This window comes from Rhipicephalus sanguineus, chromosome 7 (genome assembly GCF_013339695.2).
Source record: "Rhipicephalus sanguineus isolate Rsan-2018 chromosome 7, BIME_Rsan_1.4, whole genome shotgun sequence".
Classification (NCBI taxonomy): Eukaryota; Metazoa; Arthropoda; class Arachnida; order Ixodida; family Ixodidae; genus Rhipicephalus; species Rhipicephalus sanguineus.
In genome coordinates, this window is record NC_051182.1 from 58,883,855 (window position 1) to 58,911,445 (window position 27,591).

At 47.8% G+C, this 27,591-nt stretch overlaps 1 protein-coding gene across 1 annotated transcript in view; it reads right to left on the reverse strand.

The window, feature by feature from the left end:
- Window positions 1-1,304: 1,304 nt before the first annotated feature.
- LOC119399469 (TBC1 domain family member 9-like) overlaps window positions 1,305-27,591 on the reverse strand; it is a 705,668-nt gene continuing 679,381 nt past the window's right edge. The window contains 9 exon segments of the mRNA XM_049417714.1: window positions 1,305-2,564; window positions 10,702-10,802; window positions 15,971-16,061; window positions 16,594-16,664; window positions 17,449-17,670; window positions 17,921-18,157; window positions 20,092-20,230; window positions 20,864-20,974; window positions 26,769-26,879. Of these exon segments, the coding sequence (XP_049273671.1) occupies window positions 2,331-2,564; window positions 10,702-10,802; window positions 15,971-16,061; window positions 16,594-16,664; window positions 17,449-17,670; window positions 17,921-18,157; window positions 20,092-20,230; window positions 20,864-20,974; window positions 26,769-26,879 (1,317 nt within the window). The 3' untranslated portion in view covers window positions 1,305-2,330.

The window sequence follows — 27,591 nt, forward strand, 5'->3', positions numbered from 1 at the left end:
ATTTGTAGGTGCAAGCACCTCAGCCACCTGGGCCAAAGTGATAACCACTTTGGCCCATTGGCAAATGTGTGCCTGTCAGGGCTTATTTGCACCGGCAACTGGCAGTGGTCAGGCGACCAAGTTAGTCGCAAATGGTTGCTTTGGTCGTAAGGCAACTGTTTTGGTTCAGTCGCTCGCTGCTGGATTTGTCAATTACACGTCGCATTCGTGATTGTGACATGAATGGAGTCGCAATCACGAGGCATTTAGCTGTGACAAAAGGTAGTTCGCGCTAGCCGGTGTGAATATTGGTAGCTTTGAGCCGCTTCCCGGTCACCAGTTGCAAGTGGTTGTGTGACTGCTTCAAGTCGCCGATGAGAATGAACCCTTACACTTCAAAAACGCACCCTTTGGGGCGTCTTTTTTGTCCCAGAACAATAATTGTCAGCCGGATTGCTTGCGTCTCCTTTTCGGAACACTATTGTTCCTAATTTCGTATTGAGAACGCTATGTTAAACTGATGCGCAAATACAATTCCTGACCGGAAAGTTACAGAGCACACAGCATTAGAATAAGGAAAGGTATGCAAGCCAGATGGCAATTATTGTTGTGCAAGAGAAAGACACCTCAAGCGGCACAACTGTGCTTAGAGTGCGAGACTAATAGAGTGAGAGAAGATAACATGCAAATAAGGAAACACGTGCAGATATAAATTGAGAAAGTGACTTCCACACAGTGCAGCCTTAGATATTTTACACCCTCCGGCATGAAATTTCTTTTTTGATGCGCAAACGTTTTCACCATCATTCTCATATGCCTCTAGTTTCATCAACACTGCGACTCCCCTGTCAGTAGTGCTATAGGTTCTTTGAGTGTCTCCTAGAATTCCCAGCTAGAAAGTACCAGGCAAACAGTGCGAAAATAAACAGGGAGTAAAAATGATTGTTACATCTGCATGACAAGTTGCAGAACAAAGGGCATAATTTTATACCACAAATGGTGTAAAATCACAAACCGCGTAACTCACCATCACAGAGGGCGTAAAGTAATGAGGAAGCTTTACACCGCATATGGTGCAAATTGCAGAGATTACACCACTTCAGCATTCCATAGCCTACGTCGAAATTCCAGCTGCCGTGTGCGGGCAGCTCAATACTGGTCAGAAGTTTGATACAGATAATCGTGTTACGTATCAGAGTAAAACGGTACCATTACACACACGCACACTTTTTGCTTCCACGTTGGTGCGCAAAATAAAACAATGCGAACTTCAATCGAAGGACGGCACCATGGCTCGCGCAAAATATATAGCCATCTCTGTTCTGCGAAATCAATTCTTGGTCCATGGCACTTTTATCAGCTCTTAAAAGAGCGCTCTTACACAATGTTCGTGCAGGAAACGGTGCATCGGTGCGGAACACAGAGGTGCAGCAGGCTGCTCGTAGCAGCGTAACACTGTAACGATTCCAGAATAATTCCAGCTCGGTCCGGCAATTAACAGTTGAACAAGCCGTAAGGAAAAGGGTGTTCAGTTACGACTCGTGGCCCCCTTTTGCTTGACACATGCCTCCAAAGTTTGTCACGAAAAGAATGTATCTGAAACAGGAGCTCATGTCTAGAACAAGGACCATTAACCAAATTTTCGAGAGAACCAAAGTACAGAATGTAGGCCAGCAAAGAGGCAGTTCAAGGTGCGCGGACAACTGGAGTTAGCAGTGATCTCAACTCCAGCGGAGCAGGTGAGCTCTTGGAAGATGGTGGACTGCCAAGCCAACGGCAAACTGTCCTGCCCAAGTCCAAATCGTGTCCAACCTCAAATTACGCTGGCACCCTGCGGCCCTGCTCCGTGGCTGACTCCGGCCTCTTGTCTGTGAGCGGCTGTTTATTTCCAAAAGATGTTCTCTGTGGGGATACTTGTAGAACGCTTAAACAGTCTGATTCTTCAGCTATGCATGGCAGTTCATCGGCAGTCTCCTTCAAACCGTACAGCAGTACGGCAATTCGGGATGTCTCACCACTTGAGAATTGGATTGTCGCCTGCTCCTGGGTTTTCCTTTTTCTTACAAGGCTCGCAAAGCTGGGACTCTTACAGGTTTGGGTGATGCTGTAGCCTTCGGGTCAAGCAAAACTATACTTGCAACCCGTAAACAAGGTCGTAGCCATTAACAATATGGTACAAATGGTGTTTGGCGTCCAAACAAATATTTACACCTTTTCTCCATGCACGGCATGTGCAATTGTGGCACAGTAGGAAGCACTCGCTCACGAAACCGTTGCCACTACAGCGTTCGGGCGGTCACATCTCCTTGACAGAGCGGTGACCTGACACGGCACTCTGAGGGGATCGCGGATCAGACCTTGATGGCACCTGTGAGCGGAGGCGTGCTGGAGGCCCGCTGCTGGATCCGGCTGCTGCGAAGTGCCTCGAGTGCGCTGGACACGGGTGTCTTGGTGTCAAAGAAGCTTGCCAGATGTTCGTCCTTGTGTAAGCATGCTCGGAATTGCTGGAAGCTGATGTGCCAGTGCCGGTCCCACATGTCCGACGACACGGTGGCTGCCGTGGCACCACAGTCCCGAGGAGCCTCCTGCATGGAGAAGGGGAAAAAAAAAACGAAGCAATAACTCCCTACTGGGGAAATGTCAGACAGGGCATAGGCCTAATTTGGAATTGCACCATTTAGTCAGCACAAGCCAGCACCAGCTTCCATGAGACACCACCTGATTGCCAGACACTTATCGGTAATCGTTCTCAGATACTTTTTGTCTGTCCGCATACTTCTTGGCATTTGCAGATCATCTGCATACTGGAAAATAAGATGTGAATAGCTGGTGTCATTGTGGCACCTGGCAGAGCAGATCTCAACCTTCTGCATAGCCTGCGCAATCAACTCCGGCAGTGCTCCGGCTGCACCATCACGTTGCCGGAGTTGACTGCGGAGACTATGCGGAAGGTAGCACAGCTCAACCCATCGAGTGCACTGCTGTTGCCAGTGATGGCTGCCATTCTACGAGTTAAGGAGGAGGAACAGTACCGAGGAGGGGGTAACATAAGACTGCTCATGGCTGCCTTGATACGAGCTGCGTAGCTTAATTTGTGGTGTGAATGATTTGACGATGCCACAGCCTTAAACACTGACAAAATATCCAAGAACCATTTCAAGGTTCCTTTAAAAAACTCACTGTTGTTATTTTCATTTAGCTCAGTAACTGACCCACTGAGGTTGAAAGTTGGGCATGTTGGTACGGGATCATCTTCTGAAAAAACTGCGCCGCAGAACAGGACAAGAAGAAAGAAATAAGGGACAAACAAGCACCGACTCGCAACTTGTTTATTGAAAAAATGTATCACTCTTATATAGCTGCAGTAAGGACGGCATGCCACTCAACGAATAACAGCACACACAAAAACAAAAACCAACGCCATTAGTGGATTTCAATCAAACAATCAATGCACCGTAGTTACCTGTAGCATGTGGAATGCAGATGCACGAATTCCTTGTCAGACAGACCGACAGAGGGACAGCTAATACACCCCTTTCTCTTTCTCCTGATGTGAAAGGCCTCTATAATTTTGCGGCCTACCTATCTCCTCTCCCTCGACACAACTGTTGACTCATTAAAGGGGTACTGACACAAAATTTCGCGGCCGAGATAGCCTGCTGGATCGATTTCCGTGTACGTGCGTGTACCATCTGCAAAATATCGACTGCGAATAAAGCTTGGAAGGTATTTTATATGAATTTTGAAGTTCGCGTGCGCGATCCAGCATTATAGGCCGCACCTATTGCATTGACACCCTCGGAGGTGACCCGAGGTGACCCCCCTACTTCCCCTACGTAACCGTTGTAGCCGGTACAACAAGTTATGATGACGTCGTAGCCGCCATTTCTGTTTTGACGCGCTCGCCGCTGCGCTGTTGGCGTCTCAAGAAAATTGTCGCCAAGAGACGACGATGAGGAGGACGACGGTAACGAGGACGGTGATGGCGACGACATCGCGCAGCACGTGCGGCAAGCGTGCGAATGCGAGGAGACGACGCGAACAGCGCGGAAGTGCATCACACTTCTGTGTGCTGACGTGATCGAGCGCTGCAGCCGCTAGGTGGTGATAGTTGCACCCGGAGGTTTGTCGTTTTTGAAACCGAAACTGACACTGGTCGATAATGAGGAGCCTGTAATTAATTATCTGTCGCGCGCTGCAGCAAACAATGTGCCGTGTTATGACTAAGAGGCCCCCAGCAACACATTGCAGCAAGAAAACGCGAGGCCAAAATTTTTGTGTCAGTACCCCTTTAAAGACGGGTTCGCAATCACACTCTCGGCAATGCGCGGGCAAATGTAAGCCTGGGGTATAAGCGATCACTCGTGTTTTCTTAGCCTCATATTAATGCATCTGCCGCGTTCGCTGATATAAGATTGCCCGCATGTTAACGGGACCTGATACGCTACGCCTACCTTGCATGGCACATATTTGTTCTTACGTTGAACATGACACTCATTTCTCTGTATCACACTGGCGTGTTGTTTCCCTTGGCTCACTAAACTGCTAACTTTCAACAGCTTAGCTAGCACTGAAAAGGCTATACATACTTCATACTTTGCGCCTACTTTCCTTAGCCCGTGGGAGAGGCCATGGACGTACAAGATCACCGCAAGCCTGTGCTTGTCAATGACCTTTTTACTATCCCCCTGTGGCTTCGCTTCCTTTTCTCCCATTATGTGTACCAGCTTACTGCAAACGGTGACCGTCACGTGGTCCGGATTCGCATATCTGCCTTCCACATGCTACAGGTAACTACACCGCATTGATTGATTGAAATCCGTGACTGGCGTTGGTTTTTGTTTTTTTACATTGTTATTCGTTGAGTGACATGTTGGCCTTGCTACGGCTATACAAGGGTGTTGTGTTTGCGCACCGCTCACCACCTATCAGCCGGCGCTCAAGTCTGGCTCATCTGTTCCGGACGATAAACTGCTACCGCGCATGTGCGTTGATATGTTCTCCCTCGCCCTTTGATCACAGCGTTCCTTTATAAAGGACTGCGGATCACGCCATGGGCGCTTCTTTTTGCACACCTTCTTTCGGCAAGCATGCATTAAAAGTACGTTATTCCTTCTCACGGAGTCTTCTTCTCCCGGCTTGAAGCCCAACTCGGCCAAACGTAACAGCTGGTGGCAGCGGTGCGATGGCGGACCCCTGGGAGCTCTGCGGCAGCAGTCGGTGAGGCTTTGGCTTTGTACTCTGGTATGCCGAGTGTCATAATTTCCAGTCAGGGAAATAGGAAAGGCGGCTTAGAGGACTTTTGTCACAGTTACGGTAGTGAACATGGATTTGAATAGCTTGCTAAAGGTAGATTTGTTGGCCGTAGCAGACGAGCTCGGCTTAGAGGTTAGCAAAGCTATTCGGAAACCCAAAATTGTGGGCAAAATTTCAGCCTGTGGGGCGAGTGCCGACGAAATTGCTGAAGCAGTTGAATAAGTGCAGAGGAAATGCAAAGTGAGAGAAAGAGAGGAGGAACTAAAACAATGCCAATTGGAGCAGCTAAAGCGGTCTCTGGCCACTGAGGCAGAGCCAAGTGCAGTCAATTATGACATGAGAGGTTTTCTTCAGCCTTTTGTTATTGGTAGTGAATTGGGGCTCTTTCTGACAAACTTTGAGCGCACTTGCACAAGAATGGGCTTTGGTCTGACGTCCTGGCCTCAAAGGCTTCTGAGCTTGTTGCCGGCGGAAGCCGCACAAATTCTAGCTAAGTTAAGCGCTGAAGAAGCGGAATGTTACCAAAACGTAAAAAGGGCCTTGTTAGCAAAGTACAAGTTGTCACCTGAAGCTTTCCGGCTTAAGTTTAGAAAATCGGTTAAGAAGCCGAACGAAAGCTACTCAGAGTTCGCGTACAGGCTAGCAAGCTTCCAAGAAAATTTGCTAAAAGGTGCTGACGTGTTCAAGGACAAGGCAAAAATGTTTGAGGAAACCTGCCTCGAGCAATCTTGCTCGACACTTCCTGAAAAACTGAGGGAATGGATTCTCGATCGCAAGGCAGCAGAGTATGCAGATGATTACTGTGCAAAACACTGTTCTTTTGACGCAGAAAGAAACATGCGAAGCGCACGAGGCTCTACAGCAGAGCAGAAGGAATTTAGAAAGTCTGAGAAGAAAGATAACAGTACCACAAAGCAGGAATCTTTGGATTCACATTTAAACCAATCTTTTGAGGCGCGGAAGCCTATCGTGTGCTTTAAATGCCAGAAACCAGGACTCGTAGCTGCGGGGTGTTGCGTTCCCAAGGTATTGCCGATACAGTTCGTTATGGGACAGGGTGAAGATTTGCTGCAACCTTACCTACATGATATGGAAGTTAACGGCCGAGAATGTAAGGTCTTGCGTGACACAGGTGCAACGTATGACGTGGTGCACTCTTCCCTAGTAAATTCTGGTGACTTCACAGGCGATTATGTGTGCTTAAGGCAAGCCTTGGAAGAACGCACTCTGAGCTTACCAGTAGCAAACATAACATTGAAAGGGGCATTTGGTGAAATTAAGACCGAAGCAGCTGTCTCGGATAGCATAATGCCACAGTGTCCATATTTGCTATCAAACAGAATGGCAAAAGAATTGCTGAAGGCAGGCGTCACACTTGATATGAAAACGGTAATGGTTTTCACGAGGTCGATGGCGAAAGAAACCACCGCTCACCAAGAGCCGTCGTCACGCGTTGTCAGTGCCGAGGATCAAAAACGGGGTCAATCAGATAATAGCGATGAGGCAAGCTCAGACACGCATCAATCCACCCACGAGGAAGGCGAACAGGCACCGTGTTTCATTCCACCCACGAGCTGCGATTTTAAGGCGTTATCTTCCGTCGACAAAGCCACGTTGATCGAAGAACAGAAAACTGATTTAACCTCGACAAAAGGCCGTCAAAGCGTCGCAAAGCAAGGCGCAGGCAGTGGTTCGTTCTATGAAAGAAATGGAGTTTTGTACCACGAGTTCCGGGGCAAGAAAGGTGCAAGCGCTGACCAAATCGTGGTCCCTCCAAAGTACCGTGAGAACATACTAGAACTTTCCCATCGGGCAGGCTGGTCTGGTCATCTCGGAATTACCAAGACAAAAGCGAGGCTGCTAAGCGAGTATTACTGGCCAGGCTGTTTTAGATATGTGGAAGAGTTTGTTCGTAGTGGCGACGTTTGTCAGCGAACTGGGAGACCACACGAGAAACACAAGGCCCCTATGACTGCAGTTCCTATAATTACTGAGCCGTTTCGTCGGGTCGTAGTTGACATTGTGGGGCCCTTGCCAGTGACGAAGTCGGGATATAAATATCTTTTGACGATGGTGTGCCCTGCAACTAAATTTCCTGAAGCAGTGCCGCTGCGATGTCTTACATCAGCAGAAATAGTAGACGCCCTCCTTTTGATCTTTTCCCGCGTGGGTTTTCCGAGTGAAATACAGTCGGATCCAAGCAAGTTAACAACCACCGTTCTTAACAGGTGCGGTATCAAGATACACCACAGCTCTATTCAACATCCGCAAAGCAACAGTGTAGAGAGGGTTCATTCTGTAATGAAGCGGGTATTGCGGGCTTTGTGCTATGAGAAAAAAATGAATGGGACGCCGTGTTACCAGCTATGCTCTTTGCCTTGCGTTCGGTGGCACATGAATCGACAGGTTTAAGCCCAGCAGAGCTCGTGTACGGGAGGGCACTGCACTCCCCGCTTAGGCTAGTTCGTGAAAACTGGGAAGAGAAGGGTAGCGATCCGACTGTGGTCGAGTACGTTTGCAACCTACTGCAGCGCCTGTACGACACCCAGGCTCTGGTGGAAGCTAATATGCTTGAAGCTCAGACAAAAGCAAAGAAACGCTACGACAAAAAAAGCAGTGTGCGCCAGTTTCACGAAAGGCGAAAGGTGCTTATGTTGCGTACTTCTAAAGCAAACAGGTTGGAGGTACACTGGGAAGGCCCCGGTATGATACAACACAACAACCTTTCAGACGCAACCTATGTTGTTAAACTGCCAGGTCGTAAGAAAGAGGTACGTATCTATCACAGCAACCTCATGAAGCCCTATGCAGAGCGTGTGCAGGTTGTGAACTTGGTGTTAAATCAACCCGAAGAAGTAGCAGCCGAACTTCCTGACATTTCCCGTGACATGACTTGTTTTTCTGTGGATGAAATGCTTAATTTTACAGCAGACAGTGCTGCTCTAAGTGAAAGCCAGCTTGAAGATTTACCAAATTTGATAGCTGAGCACAGACACGTCCTCTCAAAGATACCCGGTCGAACCACTCTGACGACTCATGATATTGAGTTTACACCAGAAGCTGACAACCCAACGTTGCACAACAGGCGATGTAAAGCTTACAGATGTTCACCGCGCCATAAAAAATTGATGAGGGAGGCGGTTGATCAGATGCTAGCTCTTAAAGTGGCCGAACGAGGTGAAGGAAGCTTCATGTCCCCAATGATAATTGTAGAAACTAACGGTAAAGAACTGCGGCCGTGTATCGATTACCGTAAGCTTAACTCTGTAACTGTTACCAAAGTGTATCCCTTACCGCACATAGAAGACTGCCTTGAAAAGGTGAGCAAAGCTAAGTTTATCTCTAGGCTTGATTTAGTGTGGGGGTACTGGCAAGTGCCGCTAACAGAGCGAGCGAGTGAATTGGCTGCCTTTGTGACACCTTTCGGCACCTTCCGGCCTTTGGTTCTTCCGTTCGGTCTTAAAAATGCCCCCTTCACCTTTTCGAGACTCATGAATCAAGTGCTAGCTGGAGCGGAGGCATTCGCATTGCCGTATCTGGACGACATCGCAGTATTTTCGAATACTTGGCCGGAACACGTGAACCATTTGCAGGAGGTTCTAAGTCCCCTTGGCAAGGCTGGCCTAACTTTAAAAGCCCAGAAGTGCAAACTAGGTAGCTCAGAAGTTCAGTACCTAGGTCACAGATTAGGTCAAGGACATCGAAGTCCACTTGATTTAAAGGTTCTGCCAATCAAAGAAGTCCCTCAGCCGAAAACGAAAACTGAGCTCCGTACTTTCTTAGGGATGGTAGGCTACTACCAACACTACATCAAGTGTTTCTCTCAGGTTGCTAGCCCAATTACAGACTGGCTGAAAAAAGACGCTCCTACACGTGTACAATGGGACGAAGCAAAACAAGTGGCCTTTAATTCTTTGAAGGTAGCTCTCACCGCAAAGCCCATCCTGGTGAGCCCAGACCACTCGAAACCCTTTCTTGTGCAGTGTGACGCGAGCGAAAAAGGGGTAGGTGTAGTTTTGAGTCCAGAAGACGAGCACGGGCATGAGCATCCCATTTTGTATGCCAGCCGAAAGCTGTCTGCTCGTGAACAAGCTTACAGTACCATAGAAAAAGAATGCGCGTGCCTCGTTTGGGCTGTAGAAAAACTTTCCTGTTATTTCGCTGGAGCAGAATTCATTTTCATGACAGATCATTGTCTGCTCACGTGGCTTCAACAGATGTCCAACAAAAATGGCAGGTTGTTACGTTGGAGCCTCAGTTTGCAACCATACGCGTTTACGGTTAAACATAAGAAAGGATCGCTGCACGCAAATGCAGATGGTCTCAGCAGGGCTTTCTCTCCCTCGGCGCCAGTTGGCCTAGTGGCACCAAAGCCTTGATTCAGTATTCACATAGAACCGTAACTGTCGCAAGTCCTCGACAGCCAACTTTGTTCCAATTGGAAGGTTTCCAAAACACACTGCGTATGAGGATCTAGCCTGGCCGCACTTGGCAGTTGTTTGCGGTGTTTTCGGGGGTGCTTGCTGTATCGCCTATGCCCAGGACCCTGGCCCGGGATTCATGCCCTCGGTGACGCCTGCAGTTTCCTGCCATGCCATGCACTCCACATTTCCGCACATTGGCCTACGAGACCACCGAACCCTGCGCACGTCAGTAAAGGACACATCCTTTAACTTGAAAACCGAGCACTGAGTCATCTGACCTCGGACGGTCCGACGCTATTTCGCCGGATCCTTGAACATCGGTCGCCAAGTACTTTGGCGCTTCTGTGCACCTCGGAACTGCCCATCAAGCGCGCAGCCGGCTGAACTGGTGAAAATCTCCGAAGGTGCCGTTACACCGAAGTCTCCGACGGACCTTTCGCAAAAACCAGTGCGTGTGGAGCCTTCTTTACCCCCTTGGTGCTCTTCCGTGGGGAGGGGGTGTTGCATTTGCGCACCGCTCACCGCCTATCAGCCGGCGCCCAAGTCTGGCTCATCTGTTCCGGACGATAATCTGCTATCACGCATGTGCGTTGATACGTTCTCCCTTGCCCTTTGATCACAGCGTTCCTTTATAAAGGCGGATCACGCCATGGGCGCTTCTTTTTGCACACCTTCTTTCGGCAAGCTTGTCGCATTAAAAAGTACGTTCTTCCTTCTCGCGGCATCTTCTTCTCCCGGCTTGGAGCCCAACTTGGCCAAACGTAACAAGGGTGATACGTTTTTTTTCAATAAATCAGTTATGAGTCTGCGCTTGTTTGTCCCTTCTTTCTTTAATCATATCCCGTCCTGCTGTGCAGTTTTTTCAGGAAGAAAAAAAAAAAACTGACCCACAGCTGACTGAGACAGCAGTCAGGCGATGATGCTGTCTCATTACACAGTGTTTTTTTGGAGTTGAAAAAGACATTGTCCATTTAAGGTCAAAATTCCCGACAACAGCAGTGCATGGTAAGATTAAAAAAACAAGTGCTGCGGTTGAACTCACCCGATCTGTAGTCCTATCTCCCCCGGAATTCTCACCGGCCGGATTGTCAGGCTTAGTCTTGGCCTCGTGGTTCATCTCACCCATTTGTAGCAACTCGGTCCCTGCAAGTGTAGTACAAGAGAAGAGGTGCAGCAGTTTAACCCTTTGAGGGTCGAATTTTTTCACTAAATGCGACCCCCCACAGTCGGTTTTTCTTTATTGCTAATTTAAATTCTTCAGATGAATCTATTTCAGAAAAAGATCGTCACAATTTTTTTAGGGTGACCATAAAGTGAGAAAAGAATTGTGCTGTTACATACACATGGTTTATTCATGAGTACTAACAGCAAGATAAATTCTAAAAAAACTTATACGACTGCTAAAAATGATGCACTGCATAAACATTGTTCACAGACGTACAAAAATAAGTTCACAAAGTGTCGTCAAATGGAAACACGGAGGGAAAGAAGTTACCTTTGATCCAGTCAGCATTGTCTCGCTGCGCACGCTATTGAGATGTTGCTCGTTCATCGACATCTGAGTCATAACTCGAAAGTAACTCCTCATTTGACGGGCTGACATCGAATGAATCAGGTTATGATTCAGCAGTCGAGTGGCGATTCCTCCAAATCGCCACTCGACTCAGTTGCACCAGAGCAACTGGTGCACACTTCCATAGCTCAAGCGAACTGCGCTGGTGAGCGCACCGAAGAAAATTGTGTGGTTGTGCGCACGTCCGGACAGCAAAAACAAGTGAGAAACCTATAATAATCCTTCATCATATCATCAATGACATGGGAGCGGTTCTTGCGAGTCCCCAAAACACGAAATGCAACCCCAATGGCATCGTTTCTGCAAGTCCACGCCTGCACGAAAACAGGCATAATTGCACCCCGGGGAGCAATAAACGAGAGAGTAGCAAAGCGGTCACCCTTTGAGAGATTCTAAACCAGACAGCCATCAGTTTTGCGGGTGCAAGAAGCGGGAGCCACCCAAACGGTGAAACCCTTTGGGTGGCTCCAGCTTCTTTGGTCGCACGTGGCGGGTGAAACCCGCCATGTGCGACCGGATACGCAAGCGATAGCTGACGCACCGCTTTAGTAAAGCATAAAAAAAAGATGGAGAGACATCGGCGCAAGAAAAAAATTACCTGTATTCCCGCAACGTGGCAGCACGTGCAAGCAAAAGAAATGATCAAAAAAAGTGCGCTTTTTAAACATACAAGTGATGACGTACAGGTACGTCATTGACCCTGAATGGGTTAAAATGAGCCATTATTAATTGCCAAAGTAGAGAGGCGTTATGCAGTGATGTGATTGGCTGAAACCCTTTTGAAGCAGGTTTTCGGAGAAGCCAAAAGTGCATTTTGGAATAGGAAAAAATGCTTTTAGAGCAGCCAAAATTGCACTGTGAAGCAAAAAAAGAAAAAGGCTTTTGGAGCAGTCGGAAACGCAATTTAGAGTGAGAAAAAAGGCCTTTGAAGCAGCCACAAGCGCATTTCGGAGCAGGAAAAAGAAGGCTTTTGGAGCAGCCAAAAGTTTATCTTAGAGCAGGGAAAAAGGCTTTTGGAGCCGCTAAAGGCTCATTGCCGAGTGGAAAAACTGAATTTGTGAGAACTATAACAGCTGAATAAAGCAGAGCGTTCTATAAAATAACATGCACGTACAGCTCGGACCACTTATAGCGTAACCGCTTATAGTGCAGGGCCGGTTATAATATGGTCTTTTCTTATTCCCGTTTATCCTCCCATAGAACTTCATGTATACGCAATACCGCTTATTGCACAGCCCCCCTTGAGATGAAAGACCGGTTATAATGCAGTTCAGGTAAGCGAGGTACTGACCGCGCTATTCAACGGAGGTACGCCGGCCGAGGAGAGAGAGCAACGAAGGCATTACAAAGGAGGAGGGGACGCAGAGCCTACTAATGAGGAGTGAAGTGAGAAAAAAAAAGGAAGAAAAAAAAAGGATTAGTTGCGGGCGCGCGTTGTGAGGAAGGGTTGTCAAGGTGCCCAAGAAGCCTTTGCTCTGGCCGCTTTCTGCGTGTACTGTGTGTGCACGCTGCACCGAATGGCACCCGCATCCGCGTCGACTGCACGGTACCGATCTTGGGCTTTTTGGTTTTTCGTCCGGAAAATAGTTACGTCGCAGAATACAGAGATCGCATGTGCGGCCTGAATTCCACCGTCAGAGAAGGTGCTGTTCTGCAAATGTAAGGGCTTTGCAATGTGGGCTTTCGAGAGCCTTTGCCACCAGCAGGCAGACTTGCAAGCTTGGCAGGCCTTTGCAGGATAGCTGTCGCGGCAGTTCTCCCGACCGCGAACCCTAACTTGGTTTCACACGTGCTGCCCTTGGTTCAGCTTGTAAGTACAATCTCTTTTGAGCGCGATCTCATGTCGTCTAGGGCAAGCTTCCTGGGACGTCATGCCAAATTACAAACCCACAGGCTAGGCCTAAAGAGTGCTAACCATGTAACTGCCTCATCGGTAGTGGCCGCGGATGTGCGGTTTGGTGCCAAGTCAACAAAACCTTTGCAGTGGTTGCATTCTGAAAGGGGTGGATGAATGGAAAAAAAGCTTTCCGATTCTGAAAGTGGCGACTTGCGTCGTCAATGAAAACGAAAGCATGCACGTGCAACTCTCGAGTGGTGGTTCGTGGTCGCCACTGCTTTCGCATTTCAGCATTGCATTTGGGAAATCGAAAGCACACGAATATTCGGTTGCCATTCGGCGGGGAAGTCCGGTGCATAAACGAGAAGCTCTGAAAAGTTAGTCGGCGACTTTTTTCTACAGCCCCCTTTTTTTTCTGTGTTCATTTTGTTGGCACAACAGGTCTGTGAAAGTTAACTTTTCAACATTTGCAAATTCAGCGGAGTGAGACCTTATACCCCAGTCACACAACTTGCCTGTTCGTCCCATATTGCTCATGTGCAGTCTTTGAAAAATGGTGTTTCGGTTACAGGGCATATTTTCACTCCTCCAGTGACTTACGTTAAAAGTGGTCTATGGTGTAATAGAAAGGTAGTCAGACCAGCACTGCACAAGCACGTGCATTTTTCTTATTCTACACGCGGTTACCACCACTGTAGTGTGGCGTTTGCACTTGAGCGTAGAAGGTAGGTGTTGCTCGCAATTGTAAGGTGCATGCTAGGGTGTTTTGACCTTGAGAAATTAGTTTCGGAAGTATGAAAACACCTGATTGGCGCTGCTGTTGCACAGAATAGTGAAAATGTAGCAGGACATAGCGCGATTGGTCTTCTAGAGCAGTTTGGTGGAACTGAACAGCTATCACATCACTGGTTATGTTGTTACACGTATGCACGCACACAGCTACAAAAATCAGACCAGACAACTCAATCACTGCATTGATATTGAATGAAGACAATGCTGCATTTGTTAGGCTTTATGAAGTATTAGCTACAGTGTCCTATTCCTTAAATGGGCCCTGCAACATTCTTTCACCATGGTCAGAAAATGCTGCCGATCGGTAGTCGAGGCTCCCGAGAACACGCGAGCCAAACATTATAGCGCTGCACGCAGCCTGGAATTTACAATAAATTCTCAAAGTCAGCTAAAAATCGCTTCCTCTTCTCTTGACAAATGATGCTGTTTACTCAAAATCACTGTGTCATGGACCGAAGTTCCACACCGTTGGCTAATTTGAGCATGGCGGGTTCGGCAGTTCTGCGGCCACCGCGAGACGCTGCCACGTACCCGCAGCCCACGCATGCGCGATCGCACTTAAAGTAAGTCGCGCTTTCGAAGAAGAAAACAAAAGAAAGAAAGAAGTGCTCAAGGTCATGAGGTGTGCCTGACGTACCTTCTTCCCCCGCGCCATCTCTCCCTGCTTAGCTTCCAGCGCTTTCGTCGGGACGAGAGAAGAGAGAGAGCAACTACCACGTGCGACAAATCTTTGTCAACTCCGCTCGTACTGGACGGATTCTAAAAATTTTTGCTGCGGTCGATTCGTGAGGCAATAAGCTCCTTTAGTGAAGCCATTCCATGGCTACTTGGAAAAGTGTTGCAGGGCCCCTTTAACTGTTTTACTTTCTCCAATTTTATTTCTTACTTATTTATGTATTTGTGTACTTGCTGTCCAATTGTTGACTGCGGTCACAAATATTTATTGCACCCCATTATAAAGTATGGGTGGAAGAAGCTCGGGAAGACACAGTCTTCAAAAAACATGCTCTCAGCCAAAATTATAACCACGAATTTCTATCTGAGGTTCCAGGACTGTGACCACCATATGCACAAGGATTGCGTGACATTGGGAAGCCCACTTCAGCGGCACCTACTCGGAAACAGTTTCAAGCTGCACCGTACGTCTTGCTCCACATGTTCTCGTAGCCTGGTGAGCATTAAGGTCATTACTGTTAAACAGTGCTGGCAATTACTTCACTTGTGCAATAATAAAAGCAGTACAAGCTTGAGCATGCCTGCAAAAACAGGAAAGATGTTTGGATCAGCATACTGATTCCTGCCATTACAGTGCATATTAAATGACGTAATGATGCAATGGAAATGTAATGCAATGAGAATGTTACAGTGCAATGGGAATGCAGTTCAATGGGAATATAATGACGCAACAGGAATGTAGAGATGCGATGGGAACGCAATGCAATGGGAACGCAATGATGCTATGGGAATGTAATGATGCGATGGGAATCTAATGCAAGGGAATGTAATGGTGCAATTGGAGGGTAATGTAACGGGAATGTAATGATGCAATGGAAGTGCAAGGCAATGGGAATGTAATGATGCAATGGTATGGGAATGCAGTGATGCTATGGGAAAGTAATGATTCAATGGGAATCTAATGCATTGGAATGCAATGATGCAAAAGGGAATGCAATGACGGAATTGGAATGCAATTTGCAATGGACATGCGATGATACTACAAGAATGTAATGATGCAATGGAAATCTAATGCAATGGGAATGTGATGATGCAATGGGAATTTAATGCAAAAGAAATGTAATGATGCAATGGAAACGCAATGCAAAGGGTATGTAATCATGCAATGAGACTGAAACGCAATGCTTAAGGCAGGCAAGCATTATCCTACTCCTTTGGAGCAAAGGATTTTGAGGGGAGATGATCCTTGTCCTTGTACTACTATCTCTGCTCATACGAAATATTTCAAAATAATTTTTTGTTGTGTTTCTGCAAGACAGTTAACTCATTTTAAACTTTTCAGAGACATTAAAAATTGGATAGAAGCAGTTTCAAAACCCCCCCTTTAGTGCCGCAGAAGCTTGACGTGCAGCACGGTTAATGTGGTTGGGGTACCTGTGCAAGCGAGAGCGTGGTAGAAGTCCTGCTCGTCCGGATGGCCCACAAACAGGTTGTACACGGTCTGCCACATCTGGACAAATTGTTCCTGCAGATTCGAGGGACACTGAGTGAGACGGAGCAAAGAGGTGACTAAAGATTTAGCCAAATATTAAACTGTGCAAAGAAGACAGGATGAAAACTGGAACGCAGATGCACATACAAAGCGGAGAAAGTCCAATTGACTTTATTTTATGAAAGCAGGTGATTTATAGGTTCTTGATTATAACAAAACATCAGAGCAAGGAACAATCGTAATGATATTGTTTAAAAAAAACAGCAAGAACAAATGCACATAACGTACAGAACGTTCTTGCTGTTGTAGAATTCTTAGAAATAGAATTCTTAGATGGGCACATCAGTGGCCTGATGTGCCCATCTAAGAATTTTATTCCTTTCCATAAGAGTGATATAAAAGAAGAGCTGGCACAGAAGGAGAGCTAAACAAAATTAGTACTGCGATTGTTCCTTACTCCGATGTTTTGTTATTTTAAAAAACCTGTAAGTCACCTGCTTTTATACACACCGCCTGTCATTTACAAGTATCCTCGTGCACGTTTATGCAGTCACGAGACTCTCACCTGGTTCATGTCGGGAAGAGTCATGTCTGACGGCTTGCTGAAATACCTGGAGGGATCACCGCTGCTTCCGTCTGGCAAGAACCGGGAAGAGGAACACAAACAAGTGATGATTACAGTAAACGCGATATGAAACGGTTCATGAGGACACGAGAGTGAACTACGTCTAAGCAATTAAACTGTAGGGTCTTATGTGCCCAAACCCTGACGTGACTATGAAGTGACACTGTAGCGAGAGACTGAACTGAATTTCACCACAGCCACACACGCACTTGGAAGCAACATCAGCTAAGCACATACATATAGTACCGGCTAGGCATACATAAAAATGTTCTCACAGATGAATTTCAACTCTGGGGCTCCAGTAAAAAAGTCTGATGCTCCACCCCCTACGCCAATGGAAAACGTTCAAGAATGCCCCCGTGCAAGTAAGCATGATGAGATGCTTTAGTTTTTACAACGTTTGCGGATTGTCGTTAAATTTTCGTTCAATCGAATAAAACACTTCATCAGCAACAATACTATATGCATTATGAATTTTTAGCTTGAAGCGCACCAAAAGATTAAAGACTCAGTTGTGTCTTGTCCACTTTTCTTGTCTGCATCTTCGGTGCACATCAAGCTAAATATTCATAATGAACGTTAACCAACTATCCCAACTCACCATCTTGTTTGAACGCTATACGCATTAACTGTGCCAAGCATTGTTAAAAGTTCTCTGCTGCAATTTTGTGTTTATGGCAGTTTTTGGGTGCCAAGTTTGGGGTGTGCCCCTTGCATGGGTGCGGCCCTTAGGATAGTAAGGGGCACACCTATACAATAAAGCAGTAAGAGGCGAGGCAGTACTGCCACACTCACAGCTGCTGCTTAGTGAGGCCGAGCCAAAGAAAGAGTCGTCTCGATTACGCTGGAGCACCGCATCGAGGAGCTCCATGCGCTGCTGCAGTAGCTGCTGCTGCTGCAAACCCTGTGTGGGGCTGCCCTCCACGGCAGAGGAAGAAGACAGGATTTGGTCGACAGAGGACCCCTCCTCCAGGGAGCTGAAGTACTCCTCGGCCTCCGTGGCAACCTCGGCACCTTCTGCGGTTGAGAAGGGGCAAAGCAAGTTGTCGAAAATGTCCAGATATAACTATCCTGGCTAGCAACATTGTGCCTGACCTCCCTACCAGACACGACTGTCACACATACAAAATGAAGAGCAAGACTGCCCCCCACTCATATTGTAACACAAAGCTACAAGGAAAACCCACACGATTTTCTTAGTTAACCTTTCTTAGTGAACCGACAGCTCGAAACTTTCAAATTTAGTTCCCCATTGCAGCACACCAACCTTGCTCGGGGCTGTCATCTACGGAGTCCCGCTGCGTGTCTTCGACGTCGCCTGGCTGACAGACAGCCAAGTGAGCGCCATAGAGGAGGCGCAGCCGGTCGTCCATGTCACCGCGCGAGGACATGGCCAGAATCCGACAGAAATCGGCCAGGCTCACCCATCCGTCGCAGTCGGCATCGGCTAGCCGGAAGAGGCGCACACCCAGACGACGCGGATGCTCCCCGCGACTCCACGGGCCTGATATGAGAAATATTAACAACACTTCAGTCACCCAACGGTTGCAGTGCTACATTTATGTACATATTAACTGTCCTGGGTTTCATGTGCCAAAAGGAAGTATGACTTGAGAGGGAGAGGGAAACAAAGAGGAAAGGCAGGAAGGTTAACCAAGCTTTGGCTCGGTTGGCTACCCTACATGTGAGGTGGGGGAATACGAGACAAGATGGAGAACAAGAGTAAGAAAAAGAAGCATGAACAGCTAGTGTGAACACACACAACATGAATGGTAGTTCATAAGCACTCGTGAAGTCCAGTCGTCTTCAAGTAGCACAATAGGGCTTTCTGTAGCCTTGTGCATGCATGAAACCGTGGGCCAAGGTCCCAGGATCTTTTCTGATAGTGGTCTTGCGTCAAGATGATGGAGCTCGTCTTCTAGACCACGCCGTTGAGTCTGGTAGGATGGGCAGTGGCATAGAATGTGCTCAGACATGTCCTCACAGGACACACTGTGAACCTGGCGTAGTACAGTCGCTGACCGTTTATTCGGACACCTTCGCGGCACAGCCGCTCGTCCTATTGAAGTAATGTAAACTCGCGACCGAAAATTCGGATGCCCCACAGTGCGCTGTTCGATTTTTCGGACTCCGGTTGGCTGATCAAGTGCAACGTTGAACGCCGTGACAAGCTGTCAGCAATGTTTACAATATTTTTGCCAGGTTGCCAGCACTGAAATGTTGCACTGGCTATAACTTGAGATTGTGCCTGTGTCAAAAATACACGCAGAAATTACCAATCTCGAAGGCTATGTTTAATGGCTACACGTAACAGTTGCGATTTGGCTTTAGCCAGTCAAGTATCCATTGAACGGCTACCATGGCCAAACAGCAGGCCCAGCCAAGCCAAGATTGGAATCAGCTCGGGTGCGGCGTTTGAGGTGAACAACAATGCGTACGAGTATGACGCAGACCCTAATTGGAACAAAGAGAGTACGACAACAGAAATGCTGCAACATCAACTAGCCCAACGTCGTTTCCTTTTGGCGTGTGAGAGTTTGCGTTGTTAGGTGTTTCTGTGGCTAGGCCTGATCTGCGTCCCGAGCTTTGCGTCTCGCTCCCTTGTTGCTTGGCGTGCGAGGCCTGATGTGATGAAACTGCTCCGACCCCGCCCGTTCCATGTGCGCCGTCAGAACTAAAGAAACGTGGCAACTACAAGGCCCTGACGATGGCGAAAAAAGCGGTGATTATTCACTAGGTGGAAGGCGGCTGACCTCAATCCAAAGTTGCTTGGGAGTTTTCGCCGAGTTGGGCGATGAGATATCCGTCAGCTACTCGAACCAGCGCATGTGGACAGTGACTGCCATGATGACACACCTCCCACACCACAGTCATGAAATGCGGATTTAGCGTAGGCCGTTGCAGTGCTATTGCCGACACACGGGGGTGGCCAAACACTGGCTGAAATACAGGCCGACTTGGTCGCGCATAAGCATACTTGTGTACAGACGCGCACTGACAAGTTTTTTTTCTGTCTGCAGGGCTGATAAAGGTGCTTTTTTCTGGCGAATCCTTTTTTTCGGACTCTCAATTATTCGGACTTTTCGGTGGTTCCCGCCGAGTCCGAATAAACGGTCAGCAACTGTATATTAGCAAAAAGTAGTGGTATTAGTGAAATCTACCTGGAGCAGAAAAGAAACCCTGTTACAGTGAGTTACTGCCAATTAGAGAGACCCTCACCAGGCCCCACTGCAGATTTTGGTTAATTAGTAAAAATAATTACCGAAAGTTGTAAGGGCGCTGAATGGACGTCAGTCTGGGCTTTTGTGATGCGCAAGGCTGCCCAACACCCCTGGAATGCCTAACAGTCATGCAGTTGTCTTGTTTCCTGAAGAATACCATTCGTAATGATGCCGATAACTATGCAAGCCAACTACACTGGCCCACTTTTGGACTCACCCATGGCACTGAGAAAGCTGAGGAACTGGTCCATGTCCAGGTGGAACAGCTGCTCGCCGTAGGGGGCACCAGTGTCGACGTTGGGCGGAGCCACGCCCGGCGGTCCCGTACCCCAGCTGTGCTGGCTCAGCTGCTGCTCCTGCGGGGTTATGAAAGTCGTCGTGACTACCTGACTGTGCTATGACTTATACTGCAATGGTGTGGAGCAATCAGAGCCGGAGAAAGCACGTCCATGTTGGACATGTTACCACTTGCTGAAGCAATCGAAGCCCGAAGAGGAAACACATTAGCACGTGTGTTATAACTGAACGTGGCCTGTATGCTTTGAGGCACTGCCATTATGGTGATGCTATGGAGCAGATGCCACACCAATGAAAGCTGCAGAAGCCACATGACCGCAACTTTTCCAAATCTCGCCTGTGCTCTCAGATGGAAGCTTAGAGCACCTCTGAGGTGAAGCGCAGTGCTCTGAAATAACCAGACGAATGTTCTCCACAAGGTGCCTTGCATTGTGTGGTGCCATCAATCTCGAGAGGCCAGGCTTCCTAATGTGACCCACTAATGCCCATGCCATTCTGGTGAAGTGTGGGGTGATTTCGGCTGTCATATTTTTTGGTTTGGCCACAATTCAGCCTTGAACTTTTTGTGTTGGCACAACTGGTGAAGGTGCACCAACTCTCAGAATGCAGCCTCTGATTCGGCAGTTGCCCTTCACACTATCACAGAATCGTGAAAAGAAAAGCATGTCAACGTGCCACAGTTGCGAACGTACCCTGATGAGAGCCACCAGATCACTGAGCTCCTCCTGTGTCAGCAGTGCCGAGATGCGGGGGTCCAGGCTCAGGCTCCTCAGCACGTTCTTCACATTGGCGTCTTGCAGACCCTGCGGATAATGTTGAAGAACAATGCAGTCACTTCTTGTGAAAGTTGCGCAGTGAAACCCTGATTATATACAGTCGATCCCGGATATATCAAACTAGGATAAATCGAATTATTGGCTATATCGAACAATTGAGAAATCCCCTTGAATTTCTCATGCAAAAGTATAGGGCCGGTGCACACGTATATCGAACTCCCGCACAGCGAAACATCCGATATATCGAACGCTGCGCCGCGCCACACTCCAGGGAGTGCATTTTTCCTAGCAAATGTTGGTCATTTTCAGCCGCGTTCTGACAAGTTCCGATTACTCTTCGCGCAGGTGACGAAAAGGCAGTGTCGTTGCATTACTTTGTTCTACCAGCTTGTTTGATGCGCGATCTTTTGGTTGTAACGCGCGGGCATAGTGTTTATCAAAGGGGCCGATTGCCGATGGCACCAAAATGAGATGAATGCAGAGGTACTCGGCAGCCTCGTCGCAACATTCGCATTCCCTTTCCTGTTTGTTCGCGCACGATGGCATGCGGGCCTGAAAAGCATGGCCTTCAAGATCCGCAACGTCGTGACGTAATTTTGGCGTTTTCGGTTATAAAACACACATCTCAGAGGCTACGCTTTTTCTTGCTTTTTGCACCAAAGCAGCGGCTGCTTGCTACAAAGCCACAAGTGCCATCGCCAAGATGTCGACAGTGGTGGGGACTTTTCCCACCTTTTCCTTCGTTGTTTGTGGGCAGCGTTGTCTCTTGTGGCTTGAAGACTCATGTACTTCTTGCTTCGTTCCTGACAAATCCTCATTCGGGAGACGAACTAAACATTGACCTGCTCGTAGCAATAAAATGATGACTGGTGCTTGTAACGACTTCAAGCAAAGCACAGTCATGAACTGCTTCCTTGTGGGCTTTGGTGCCAGGTGATGACTTTGGGTGCGTCATGATTGCTGACAACGGCGTACGGTGCCTCAGTCAATTTTGCGACTTAGCATTTCCGGGCACGCTCTCGGACGGGAGTACAGCAAGCGACTTCATCGGTGCAGATGACGACGTCACTATTTCTGACTGCATCGATGCCGCGATCAAGGCTGACGTTGCCGGTGCCGCGGAAGTGGACCCGTGCGGTCATGAAGATGTCAACCCCGCCGCTATGGTGGCTAGAGGGGGAGGTGTCAGCAACGGCGCGCCGGAGACGCAGCATTTTTTCATGACGATGCGACGGTGCAGGCGGCATCTCGGAGCCGACAGCAGCACCGCCGCATCGGCACTTCCTCGGGCGCGTCTGTCGGCTCTGAGATTCCATCCGCACGCTGGCTTAGGTTCGCGGAGGTGTTTGCTACGAACGTGAGGCGCTTTTTTCGTCCACGACTTCTTACGGCGCACACTAACCATATAACAAAATAATTTTCGAAATTAGGCAAACATATCAATGAAGCTAGCCCAACAAAGCTTTCGTAATTGCTTTGTACAGCTTTGTGTGGAAAGTAACAATTGGAAAACACTGCACCTCGGCTTATCGGGGGCTATTGCCCCCTGTTTCGCTGCCAGCTTCTTCGAAAGGTACGCAGCGACGTTGGGGAACAAAGCGGGAACCGCATCTGGTGTTAGGGAAAAGCGACTACGGAGGATTTCCACTGTTTCACCGTTGATCACATGTCTGTGGCTGCGAAATATAAGCCTCTCGTCGAAGTGAAGTTCACAGACGACGCAGTTCTTGTCCAGCGGCTTATCAGCTCGTTGTTGGAACGTTCCCAACCCTGGTGACGTTCATCATCGGCGGGATAAATGCGATGAGAGAGACCTTTCTATCTTTTTTTCTGTCTGAGACATATCCCGTAGTGGATCTAGGGGCAAAACAATGTCTCTGCTGTCTCTGTTGCTTAGCCATCACGTAGCGTCAGCACATGAAAACAACAAACTCGCAGGTGAGCCATCGGCGCGATGTAGCGGATGCTTTTCGGCTTTCTTGCGAGGTTCGGTCGATCACATAAAGTAACCAAGGCACGCGTCCGCTGGTCCGGTGACGGCAACGGATAATCTATCGACGGGACGACTCAACTTCACGACAGAATATGTTTTGTATGCTGACGAGATCGGCAGCAACACCGGCGTTCACCGCACATTGTCTTTTTCGCTCATGAAAAAACGCGACATGCGTTTCTCGCTCGCGAAAAATGCGGCTTATGTTTATCAGTCCCTAAAAACGTGGCATGCTTTTCTCGCTTGCAAAAACCGCAACATACGTACGTTTCTCGGTCGTGGAAAACGCGACATGCATTTCTCGCTTTAGTAGACAGCGTGCCATAGACGCGTTCGCTGACTAGGAAACTTAGGTTTCCTGCGAAGCGCCGGTAGCTACGACGCCTTTTGCCACCAGGCACCAACACGCACAAACAAAAGCCGAGCAGGCGAAGCAACAAGTCACATAACATGCGCTTTGCCGGAGAGAATCCACGAGACCACTTTGACAGACCTCGCCCTAGGCATCTTGGAGACGACGAGCGCGCCACCTGTCGGTGTCATGAAAAAGTGTCGCACCGGCTTGGACGGCGCAGCTCGGCCGATGCTGAGACCTCCCCCTCTAGCCACCTTACCGCCGCTAAGTCAACGCTGCCGCTAAACAACCTCTTCCCGTGCTCCAGAGCTTGGGCGTTCAGCGTCAGTCACCGCTGTTGTGGCCGAAGGTGCTGAATTTGCTTATTTGGAAAGCTTCAACGATATTTAGGATGACTAGATGAACTTGACAGTGCGCAAGAAGCAAGACAAGTTTACAGACTATTTTCGTGCGAAATAAAGTGCGGTAACTTTCAAAAGAAGAAGTTGCCACCTTGTTATTTCGCATACTACAGTGAAACCTCGTTAATACGTACCTGCCGGGAATGCGGCATAACTACGCACTAAACGGTAGTACGCATTAAACACCATGTACAAATTTGCATCTCCTAGCGTACACCATCGCAGCCAGCAAAGAAATCGAGTGCCACAGCAAATATTGCCTAAAGTACTCACCGCAAAGCCTTTTCTTTCTTTATGCCAAAGTGGAGAAAAGATCCTGGCACGACCGCACGATAGCGCACAGTGGCGACTCCGAAGAGCATTTCGAAACTATTGCAGGGTCCGGGATACGCGGTCAACGCAGTGACCGACATAGCGACAGAAAGGACAGTGTGTGCTTTCCACGATATATATGTGTGCGTCTAACCGCGATCTGCCACTGAACGAAAACTGACAGTTCCAGTGAAATGCGGCACGGCCGCGTGGAGCCGATCGTCTCCCGGCTAGTTGCATGCAGCGCGTCGCCTATACTCGGCTCACGCCGTCACTACCGGGCCGCTTGCTGTTCCGCACGCGCACATTTGTCGTGGAAATGTTGTTCGTACCCACTTCGCTCCAGATCGTGCACAGATGCGGCGAGTAGCTTGTTCAGTTAACACAGCGATGACGAGCTTCATGCAAGCGATGCGCACTCCGCGACGCTCTAGCGGTCCTGGCAGCCGATGGAGGCGCGTTGAGTGGTCGCCTAATAAAAGCATGCAGTATGGTCACAACCACGCTACTCTTGCTGTACCGTACACGTGCGTTTAGTATGATAGCGTCAATGCAGCGAGGTTTCTCGGCGCCCGCGACCAGCAACGCTAACTACGCAACAGCGATCGGCTTTCGTTTCTACAAAGCGGTGCGCGCCTGGTGACAGCTTAGTAGCGTTTGCTGTCGGGCTAGTTGATGCATGGCTGAAGTTCTTCGTCCCTGTCCGAACATTGGCGCCATCAATTCAACTTCAGCCTTGAAGACAGCCCCGCACAACGAGGCTGCAGTGATCAGCGGCCCAGCACGTTCAGGTTGTCGCCTAATAAAAGCGTGCAGTAGGCTTAAAAAGTAGCGCTGCGCCTCACGCGTGCCCGAGCAGATAGCTGAAGATAGTTGTGATAAGGTTGTCGGCGATAAGTCATGCCGGCGCGTTCATCGGTGGCCGCCACCTCGCCTTCGTTCTTTCTCGATGCTTACCCGCAAAGGTGTCGCTGCAATCGCTCAGAAGTCGGAATTGGTGATCGACCAATCTGCGCACTTCTCAAAAAGACGGAAGACCTTTGGCGGCACATTGTAGCGTCGGGAAGTTGAGCGGCGCAGTAAAATTTTATGACACAAAAAGTTATCAGGGTACGCACTAACCGGCAGGCATAGGGCGAACCACTACGGCCTAAGCGGTCAACGAATGCATTGGGCTCTATGGGACTCGGTTGGGGATTCGTTGCAACTACGTTTTAACCGTTAGTATGTTTAAAGCGGGTATACGCATTAACGAGGTTTGACTGTATTTGTGAGCGAATCATCATGTTAACACTTGTTACGAATTCCGGAAACTGTTTCGAGACCTGCAATGCATTAAAATAAGCCTTGAATACGCATACTTTATATTTCGAATTATCGATATATCGAACTATTTCGCGATCCCCTTCGAGTTTGATATATCCGGGATCGACTTATTACTTTGAGGAACCACGCAAAACCATTGTATAATCCAGATGTTATGCAATAAAAAAACTAAGAATATAGGCAGTGACAGTCAGTCTTGGCAAAAAGCGGGTGCTGACAATTTGAATAAACCCGCGCCTTCACCTATCACTGCGCCAAGGAATGTATATTAAGTAGGGATGGGCGAATATTCGGGCGTTTCGAATATTCGAACGAATATTAAAATATTCGAATTCGCTTTGATACGAATTTATATTATTCGAAATTTCGAAGTATTCGGAATGAACGAATACATGTTTGACCTTGTAAAGGTGGTTTCACTGCAGCATCAGGTTGCTGTGCCGTTAAACCACCCTTCCAGGGGGGAACCTGCACTGCCGCGAAGCCACACTTCAAGGTTAAATGTACATAATTTTTTTTAAGTTTAAAAGCGTGTTATATGGGCTTATATGCACTAAGTAAAGTAATTTTTAAACTGTAACGTATTGTACCACTTATAACTTGCACCCGACTGCTATTCAAATCTTGATACTATTCAAGGTTTCTTCCACTTCATTTCAAACCAAAAATGTGACACTCATACCTAGTTCGAATTCTTAAAAATATTGTGCAAGGGTCATGACAAAAATGCTCATTTTTCTTAATAATGTGTGGTAATTACTATTCGAACTATTCGATTCGAAATTATTCGACCAAATCACTATTCGCCCATCCCTAATATTAAGCTATTTAAAAATGCCGGTCAAGCATTTAATCAATTGGAGGAGGAGTAAGCAAATCTCTATTCTCACTTTAAAAAGGAATCGAATCTAACACACACCTTTTTTTACATAAAACAAGTCCGAAAATTGCTTGCAAAAGCTACTGTACAAGCTGCACTTGCTGTACAAGGCAGTTGTGAGTCAGCGCTTGTGTCGTTACCTTCTTTGAACTTCAACCTCGTCTGTTTAGCACTGTCAGAAACGAGACACGTTGCTTCTTTTGCGGAGGAGGGCAGAGTTGACAGCAGGTGCATTGGTGTAGTTGCATGATGTAGTTATCTAGTCCGTTGGAGCTGGTTCCGTTGGAGTTCGAGATGGAAGGCAAAATACTGGGCTGCAAAAATATTCAGCGTTACCCCAATTCACACGATCCACGGACTTTTGCCACCAATTGTTACCTTCCACTTGCTGTACGAGGCAGACAAAACCATAATTAAACACACCGTAGACAGAACTGTCTGGAACTGCGTGATTAAAGATGCAAAAGCGTGGCTTTGGACGATGACATGAACTGAGGCGCAGTAACATGTGAGTGTCAACACGTGCCAGTTTGAAGTGACAGCAAGGGACTCACCTGGACAACACTAAGCCTGTGCTTGAGACGAAGCTTCTCTATCATGCTCGATGTGAGGAAGCCGTACTTGCTGTACGAGTCGTAGACTAGAGTTGAAATGTCCACGGTTTCCTGCGGGAAGCACAAACAGAAAGAACAAAGCATTAAGCAGACATCAAAGATAAAAATAATTTGCACAGTATCAGTAAACTGCCATTTCAAATTTTGAAAAAAAGTTTTATGGAGAGCTGCTCCTAGTGTGAGAGGACGCCTGGCGTGGCAGAAAATTAAAAAAAAAAAGCAAGAAATCTGTGGCTCTTTAACACTTAAGTGACGTAAAGGTCTTTGCTCCTGGCTGCTTGTTGGTGATGCACACAGCACCTGCGTACATCAAGCGTGCACTGCCATTCTTTGGCTCTTCAGTTTGTGTCTGCAAAGTAAACACTTTTTTATGACCCCAACAAAGAGGTGCAATGCTTGTTTCCAGATTTTGCTTGTGTACTGAGCTTTGCTGAAATTATTCGTCAATCACGATGTGCTATCAACTGGAGCTATTGCTCATACAGCGGCATTCGTTTTGCCATCAGTTTAGGCAGTGTACCAGTACACACACTTACAGGTGTGGTAGGCTTTTGCAGGGTAGTTGCCACTACTGTTGAGTCTGTAAACGCAAACTTCAAGTAGAATGCTCTTGGTTCAGACCGTGAGTGTGATTCATTACACCCGATTTCTTAATAATAATTGTTGGGGTTTTAAGCCCCAAAAACCACGATATGATTATGAGGGACGCCGTACTAGTAGAAGGCTCCGGAAATTTCGATCATCTGGTTTTCTTCACTTGGTG